At 40.8% G+C, this 9,469-nt stretch overlaps 1 protein-coding gene across 1 annotated transcript in view; it reads left to right on the top strand.

Moving 5' to 3' along the window:
• Window positions 1–933: 933 nt before the first annotated feature.
• Window positions 934–9,469, top strand: part of sdr42e1 (short chain dehydrogenase/reductase family 42E, member 1) — a 29,851-nt gene continuing 21,315 nt past the window's right edge. Inside the window, exon 1 of the mRNA XM_057831038.1 lies at window positions 934–1,214. Within this exon, the coding sequence (XP_057687021.1) occupies window positions 1,068–1,214 (147 nt within the window). The 5' untranslated portion in view covers window positions 934–1,067. The remainder of the gene's footprint in view (window positions 1,215–9,469) is intronic.

Here is a 9,469-nt window from a genome sequence, read left to right as displayed (position 1 = left end):
TCTCTCTTGGTTGAGGTTTACCCATGTTGACAATTACAGGCCTCTCTTATATTTTCAAGTGGGAGAACTTGCACAATTAGTGGTTGACTAAATACTTATTTGCCCCACTGTATGTAGCAAAATACTATCGTCGTAAATTCTACTTTTGTCATTAACTGTTAACTTTCCAAGAAGCTAAAATTTCTATTAGCAATAAACAGCCACCAAGTGCCTTTGATAAAAAAAAAAAACAGAGGTTTCATATGGCACAACACGAATTAAGCTAATGGTGCATAATTAATAATTCTTTTTTTTTAAATTATAAAATGTAATAAATGGTGAGGTGGATGACCACGGAAAGCGCCTACAACTACATTTGGAAATAGCCATTAACAAAAGCAATAAAACCGTTTTTGATAACTTTTTACAAAAGTTCATCGCAAATAAAAAATGCTGGGAATTCCAGTGTCAATTTCATACTTTCTCTCACTCCCCCTTCCAGCCCATGCAATTAGTGATGCATTCAAAACAACTGATATACAAGTTTTCAACAACACTCATATAGAGCACAGACAAACAAATTTGTTATATTATCAATTATCAGTGAGATATACAAGCCTAATAATGTGTTAGAAGTTAAAGCCTCTCCAAAGTACTCGTAGATTATTAGATATCTCTATAAAATGGGGCAAAAATATATATGCTACTGTGCCACTTTTCTTTATACTGATACTGTTATATTGCAGCACGACTTAACATGTTTCACCTTTGTGACAGGTCTGTCAATTCAAAATATAAAAGTACATTTTTCATCAAAATGGCCCACAATTTTTCAAAATCGCACTGCAGTATTTTATACATAAATCTATAATTTGCCTTTTCAGGGATGTTGTTCTTGACAAGGGCGGCGTGCACTTCCGCCGACAAACACAGCGGCGACATGAGGCTGGACAACCCGTCGGCTGCCGCTTCGCTTTCGTCGCCACTCGACGTCTCCTCCCACTCGTCGTCAGAGATGTCTGAACACACGCGATTCACAAGAACGAGTCGTTATTGCATCTTTCGCCAATACAAAAAAAACTGTGGAGATGTCAGAGGAAATCACGTCACTGTGCGCCTTACCGTCTGAGGAGCACATGTTGACGAGGATCTCTAAGGACGTCTGCTGGGCTGTCAGCAAGGCCACCGCTTCCCTCAGCTCCTCCAGCTCCCTCTGGACGCAAACAAGCCGCCTTGTGAGTCAACACACTGACCAACATTGTTCAGCCAGTTAAGTCACGGCGTGAGTGTGTGTGTGAACACAAACAGATAGATATTTTGTGTGGTTGTAGAATGTTAAAGACCCGCTTCAATGTCATCAATTTGAAAGGTGGCTAAGGGGGATGCTTCTGTTTGGCCAAGGTCATAGTAGTCGCCTAAAACAGAATGTCTTGATTATCTAATTGGGGACTAAATATTGATATTGCAGTGTTTGGTGAGGGTTTGTTGTCACACGGGTTGGTTGTTATGCCAATAAACAAATCTACATTGTCTTCTACTGTAGAATTCCACATAACATGAATTTTGATTCAAGTCAGTTTCAAAATGAAAAGTCTTCGCTATTTTTGATGGGCTTCCTTGTTCTGAAAGTGTTAACATTAAAAAGTAAGAAGACAAAGTTGCAGTTATGTTTCACAATCTTTAGCGAGCTAGTTGCTTGCTACCTATTTGTCTTTTAGCCTAAAACTCGAGTTGTAGTTAGTTGTCACTATTTGGATGGGGATGGTTGTTACATCCAAAAATTTTATGGTCACTGTACAGGACATTGTTTCCCATTGTTATCAGTTGCCTACTTGGCACATATATGAAATGAACAAAAAGGCTAAAATTAGAAAGAAATAAAAAAAAAATAACCTGTCGTCACTGTGTTACAGAAAGTGAATACCAATTGGACAAGACACTGATGTTCAGTTATGGACACAATTTAATTTTGAATACCGCTGGAAGAGTTATTCAGTTCTTGTTTTTACACAATAACCTGAAAACAAAACTGATAGGTTGCCAGGCTTTTCTTGCTCCCGCTGCCCCCAGGCTAAAACAGTGCTACAAAAAAGTACAAAACCTTTAAATATTTTAACAGCATCTGATGATAGTTGAGAGCACAACGGTGACATCTTATGGTCAATATGTGAATAACCCTGTCTCAGCTTTCCCACTGCAACGAATTAGATTTTTGTGATTGTTTGAACTACAGTGATACCTCAGCTCACGAACATAATTGGTTCCCAGAAAGTGTGTGTAAGGCGAAAAGTTCGTCTTCCGAACATTTATTTCCCATAAGAAACCATTAAAATGAGAATAATCTGTTCCCAGGTCCCCATAAAACAATTTTCTACTAAATAAGCCTTAAAACTACACAAAAATATACCTTATTTTCTTTAATGTCTTCTTAGGCTTAACACTAGCCTGTGGTGGGGTCTTTTTCGGTCCCATAATAGCAAAAGTACACTCAATTTGGTCCAAAATGTCTGTCAAACACAAACCACGTCCGCACTCAACGAAAGGGAGGGGACGAACTGGGACACTGTGAGCGTGCGTCAGCTTCTCGTGGCGCTGTTCTACCGCGTGGTTTGGTCCGTGCGCCGAAAACGAGTTCGTCAGCAGAGACTATATGCTCGCGAATTTAATGTTCTTGAGGCGAAAAGTTCGTGAGCTTAAGCGTTCGTGAGCTGAGGTATCACTGTATTTCAAGACGATGCCTTTCCGTAAGACTATGTTTAAATATTGTTAATTAAGGCTTGTAATAACACATATGTCATATTTTCAAAACTCCTACCAACTTAACATTTGCCTTTGGTGGGCCACCAGGCTTTGCAGATTTTCTGGGGGAAACCCTGTTAGATCTAATGTTGGTTTGGTAGCGACAATTGCACTCATCAATTTTTCCATCTGAAGTGAGTCAAAATGGGACACTGATCTTACAGGCAAGAGATCAGAAAAGTCATCCATTTCCTCCATAGCAGGCTCCCCGGCAGCTTGCATGTCCATACCCAACGCGTTCGGAGCTTCCTGGTAGCGGACCGCCTCTGCTCTGCGAAGCTGAAGGATAAGTTCGCCCGCATCCATATCCAAACATTGTGACAGATTTGTCAGCACGCCTGTGAGGGTCTGAGCCTGTCGGGCCGCCGGTATGCTTTCCTTCATGTTCCACAGTGCTCCTAGGTCAAAATAAAACTCTTTTAAGCAGTAGATTCCTCAATTGCGCACCATCTATACCAGTGGTCGGTAACCTATGACACGCGTGTCAGCACTGGGACACGAAGGGTTAACCAGTGACACGAGAGCGCATGGCAAAATGTAAAAAAAAATGCGCCTTTTTACCTGAAATTAAGATATTTTCAGTTGCGCGCCGTTATTTAGGGGCTTTATGGGAGCGCCCCTCCTACCCCCTCTGCCTATGGCATTATATGCGAGCAATATTGGAGTTTGAGCACACCTCCAGCTCTTCCTCAATTTCTCGACTCCTGCGCTCGTCGTTTTTTTTTTCTCTGCGCGCTCAATTCAGCACATGCTACTAATGTGTCACGAAGCCAACCAATCAGAGAGCTGGCGGAAGTACACTGTATTGCCAATCTGCACTTTTGGTAATTGCGGTGTATTCATCTCCGCACCATAGTGTGGAGTGGGCCAGCGATTAAAGTGGCTCGTTGTCGTCGATTCGTCCGGTGCTTACTTCGGAGAGGTGGCGATGCATATGAAAACACAGTGACGCGTTGGATGGCTTTTTGCTGGAGACTTTTATTAACAAAACCAAAACCGGCAGGGGACACAGCCACTTTTCACGGCGCTCTCCGCACATCTCTCTCTCAACACCTCGCTTCACTTTCTCTCTTTTCCTCGCCCAGACGCCCACTTCTTCTTCTACGCTTAACTAGTAAGCCGGTCATATTGTAGGGGACAGCGGCCCCTTGGGGATGCCGGTAACAACTGGTTGGCTGGTTACTTCCGCTAGCTCTGTTTGTGCGTTGTGTGTTGCACAACAAGTGTCTAACGCCACTACGATGAAAATTCATGGAAAACAGGGCCAGGGATCACATTAAGGTAGGCATCTTTTATATTTTTAACATAAAATCTAAAATCATGCATAAAATTCACTGTTTTAAGTTGCTAGTGAACGAGACAAAATGTAAGAGTCGCCTGTTCTGACTTTGAAGGTTAAAACAGCCCGCTCTGTACTGGGTGAGAGACCTGCACTGAGAATCACACCTGTTCCCTTTTTCCTGTTGGGGTGTGTGGGTGTGTGTGTGTAATATGTTTACATAAGATTATGCTGCTGTACAGCTGTTATTACTGTTGCACTTAGGCTAGGTTCATACTACAGGTCTTAATGCACGGATCCGATTTGTCCGTGTTTTTCCCGACTCGAGTAAGGCATTAACTTGACGGTCTGAACGGGACAAGTCGCATAGAAGTGGACCATTTCAAATCCGATCCGAGTCACTTTCGTATGTGGTCGAAATCCGATCAGGGCCACATTTTTCAGAACGTGACCGGGGGTCTGAAATGTCAAGACTCCCAAAACGGAATTCATGCAGCAATTACGTCAGCAAAGAGCATGAGGCACGGAGGACGGCAGCCATGTAGGCATTAGCGCCTAGCTTGATCTCTAATTTTAAGCACAAAGCGGGCTTGACCACAGTCATAAAAAAATAAAATGAAGAATAAGCCTTACAATTTTCCATTTTCATTTTGTGCGCCCAATGAGCAATATTTCATTATTGCACGCATGGCTGACTCGAAGCAAACTGACGCACCCACGTCATTTCACGCACACACGTCAAGGCTCGTGTGTGCGTGCATGCGTTCTATCTGTCCATATAAACTTTGAAAATAAGACTAAACGGGGATAATTAATGTCTGTTATTTATGTCCTCTTTTTGGAAATCAAAATATGATCACTCTGGAATGACATACAGCTAGCATGTGTAATTTGTTTTGATGCTTCTGCGCATGCGGGTCTCTTGGCTGAGCGCATCTCCGACAGCGAATTAGTGCGCATGCGTGATACTTGAACGGTCTCAATGGACAAAGGAAGTCTGTACGGGCACGCCAAAAAAACAGATATGGCAAAAAATCGGATTTGTGCGTTAAGACCTGTAGTATGAACCTAGCCTTATTTTCCAGTTTTGATATTTTCTACAATATGCTTTAATTTTTTAGTTTATTGATAAAGAAGAATGGTAGTTATAGGATTTCAATGTACTAGTATGTCCATGTTGTTTTGTTTGGAGTAAAATTACAGCTCTGTTGGATATAAAAATTCGGATGTGCGTCATTAATCTTGGTGTGGCACACCGCTTGACAAGAAAATTTGAAAGTGGCACTCCACACCAAAAAGGTATCTGACTCCTGATCTATACCTTTCCTAACAGTGATAAATCTACATGAATTATCCCCGTGTATAGTTTCTCGTATTTTTATGACAAAATGGGGGTATGAAGAATGATCAAACGTACCTCCAGTTAGCGTCCTGAGGAGGATGTGTGCCATGCTAGATTGCTTTGAGAGCAGCACGCCCTCCAGGGCTTCGTGCACAGTGCTGTTTATGCTACACAGCAGCTCGGGGTTGTCCTCTGACACAGTGTGCAAACAGTGCGCTGTTAAACAACAAAATTAAAATGAGCTGGAGGTCTGGATATCACACAAGCTGCTGAATTGAATTTGAATGCTAATGTCAAGTAACAGTCACCAGCAGAAGTGGCCAGTTCCACATTGTGGGAGTGTCTCTCTAGACATTGGACCACCACGTCTAGAAGTCCTGATTTATTGAACATAGCCAGTGCCTGGTTGCTGCTCTCACTAATAAAAAGAATGTACAAAATATTATTTAACCCTTTGTGATGCCCATGTTTGTGGACGCCACTAATTAGGAAGTTATGTTTTATTTTAATTTCCAAAAATAGAGACTTGTCCAATATTGTGTAACACAATAGATTACTGTTATGGTAGGCTACTTTGCAGCGTCCTGCTGCATCATCGCCTCCCGAAACGCAACACTTACCAGAGGTTCCAGAGCAGGTTCACTGCCTCATTGGCGACATTCTCCACTGGGTTCTTTAGCTCTTTGGTTGGCCTAAACGCACTATCAAAAGTACTGCAGCACTGCAGAGGAAAACATACAGCCGTAGGTAAACATGTGCCGATTACCGGTTTCAAGATATACCAGGGTATGAAAACGTCACGGTTTCAAAACCGTAATAATTTTCTGTCGTACCGTCCTTAAGGTATTGGCTGTTTTTTATGTCCCAAAAATGCAGGGAGAAACCTCTCGCTTGCAGCTGCAAGGCTCAACCCTACCTCACCGGTTGTTACTCAGTGTCAGTGAGTGAGCTGTGCTCTATGGCTGGAGAAGGTGAAACTCCTGAACCCCCCCCCCCTTCGAAGAAAACGAAATCGCTGGTAAGGGAATACTTCGGCTACTGAAAAGTTACAGACGGCCGCGGCTTAGAGGAGGAGGACAAACCGACATGTAAAACATGTTTGGGAAGGGTGGCTGCCGAGGAGGTAATACCTCCAATACGAAATACAAATAAAATACGAATACAAAATGAAAGGTTAGTAAACACTGTCATGAACGTTTCCCACCAGCTACAAGAGTTAACTACAGTGTGTTTAGTGTGTCTAGCGGTGGTAAAACATGTGTTTTTTTTCCTCTCTGGCAACTCACTGTGTTGAGAAGGAGGGTGTGTATTTAATGTAAAATGTAAATGATACGAGTCATGCATACGTGCTTTTTATGGGAAAATATTTCAATTATTTTTGTTCTGGTGGTAAAAATATTGAGCTGTGGGTTTAGGCTCACCGAAAGGACTGTATTTATTTTAATTTTATTTAGAATATTTAATTTTTTTTGTTTTGTTTTTTCATTTATTTTTACTTAACATTATACTTATGTTCGAATTTGCTTATATGTTTAGAAAAATAAAAATCCTGATCAATGGAAAAAAAGGTTTTTTTTTAACGCAGATATCTCAAAGTAACACATTTTAGAGCTGTAACTGCAATACCTTGATACTGTGAAACCGCTATATTTTGGCTTCAGGTTTTCATACCGTAAGAATCTCATACCGGCACATGCCTAGCGGTAAGGGTTTCCCTCAGTGCTTTTATCAGCCTGACAGGCCGGCAAGGACTTTCTTGCCTGTGAAGCCCTGAATACATTGGGAAAACAATTACAAATTTGGAAGAAGTTTGTTAAGTTTTGTTTAGAGGTTTATAACAAATTGAAGCTCAAAATCCAGCCAACAAAGTTGATGACACCATTTGCTGCCATGCGTCCAAACGTTTGGACAGTTGCTGAGCAGGAGGAAAAAGAAATGCAGCAATGCAGCCGACGGCGAAAAGTGCTCACCTCTCTGAGGAGTGCTGTCAAAGGAGTCATGACATCGTGCTTCACCATGTCCTCGCATACCTCCTGGCCACCGCACACGCTTAGATTCCTGTCAGCAGACACACAAACGCATACGTAGAGTATTTGTTTGCAATTTTAACCGTTATGGAAACACCAAATCAACTCCAGAACGAAACTGAGGCCTCAGGAAACCTTTAGGAGCATAAAATCAATAAATATGTTTGCGGTTGCTCTTTTTGGAAAAAGGGTCCTAAAAAGCTAAGTAAAAGTCAACCACTTAACAAAAAGTTTAGGACACATCTTTGTATGTTTATAATAGACCTCTAGTAAAGAAGTGATTGGAAAGTAACAGATGCTTTTCTTGTTGAATAGCGCTCTCTGTACGTTTACCCTGAAAAATTCTAACAAAACAATGGCGTGAAGTACAGATGCAGCCCACCACAGTGACGTTTTCCACTAAAATAAAGTTGAAATAACATTTCTGTAGTCGTCGATGAAATATCGGACTACATTAAGTTTTTTAATTGATGAACAATTTTTTTAAAATTTGAAAACAAAGAAAATATGTACTTATAATCATATTTATTCCTCTTTGATTTTTTTAAATCATGAAAATGGAAAAAAAAGAATAAATAAACATAAAAGTATACTGCTTGAAAAACTGAAAAATATAAAAAGACAATCTTTTCCCTTTTTTAAAAAAATATTTTTTTCATTTGATCATCAATTAATTACCAATTAGTTAATCAATCATAACAGTCCTAGTTGGCAGACATTATTACGAAGAATGTTACTAAATATCACTTACCTGAGCGCTCCGGCAGCAGTCTCCCTAACAGCAAGGCTGCCGTCCAACAACATGGGTCCCAACCGCCTCACCGCACCCCTCTGAAGGAAGCCTGGAATGGTCTGCCTCTGTTGGACCACCCGAGAGATGCTGGCACATGTACACTCTCTGACATCGGCGCTGGGACTTTCCAACTAGGGATGTAAACACTTATTATAATCACAGGGTTGTTTTTATATCTAGTGGTCACTAGTCACCCATGGAGTTAAAAAAAAAAGGAACAAGACTATTTTCACTATTTAAGGATAAGGAGAAGAAAGCCCATATATCACTAATCAAATGTGAGGAGTCAAAAGAAAACAGGTGTCTGTCTGAAAAATCTATTTAAGCATCAAGGTATTTGAATTTTGTGACTTCCCACACTGCTAAACTGTGAAAATATTCACAGGGTGTCTTAAAAGTTAAAATGAGGGTTACTCTAACGTAGCGTTGCACCGATACTGGTATCGATATGGCACCAAAATTACATTGCGCAATATGTAAAGGTAGGTATCGGGAGCCAAAAATGGTATTGGTGCAATGCTACTATTAGGATTTCCCCAGTGCTTTTCCTGCACAGCTGCTAGGCTAAAACTGTACCACAGCAGAAAGTATAAAAAAATAATGATATTTTGACCACATTTGAAAGCATAACAGTGACATCCTATGGTCGATATATGTACAATCCTGTCCCCGCTCTCTGACATTGCACTGAATTGCATTGTATTTTTGTATTTCAAAACTGTGCCTTTTATAAAGACTACATTTAAATGTTGTTAACACATTGCTTATAGAACAGTGAACACATAATAATCAGGATTTCAAAATTCCTGTCAATTTATCACTTTTATTTATTTTCAAGAACATGGTACATGGAGGAAGTCGGCGTGATGTCACGATGACGTCACCTCGCTTAGCAACGTGTCGCCATTTTGCGAAGGGGGGCTAGCACAGCTAAACGTTCCGTAGATAAACGTCTGAAATTCATATATTTCAGATGTGTTTTGCGTCTTTTTTCATAAAAACGTCTTAAACATGGCTTATCACGAGTCACTGCCTACAGACGCGAGGAGGCAATACAATTTAAAATTACCGTGTATTGGATTACAAATCTGCGCATAAAAAATCGCAGCTGATAGCTGGATGAACAATCCAAAGGAATAGCCTGCAGTGGAGTTTGGAAACATCTACAACTACATCATAAAGTCACCCAGTAAGTTGACCTTTATCTGTTACGTGGAATATGTACTTTGTGGAACTAAGAAAACTGGTAG

This window comes from Corythoichthys intestinalis, chromosome 1 (genome assembly GCF_030265065.1).
Source record: "Corythoichthys intestinalis isolate RoL2023-P3 chromosome 1, ASM3026506v1, whole genome shotgun sequence".
Taxonomy (NCBI): domain Eukaryota; kingdom Metazoa; phylum Chordata; class Actinopteri; order Syngnathiformes; family Syngnathidae; genus Corythoichthys; species Corythoichthys intestinalis.
This window is presented reverse-complemented; position numbering and strand designations above follow the sequence as displayed.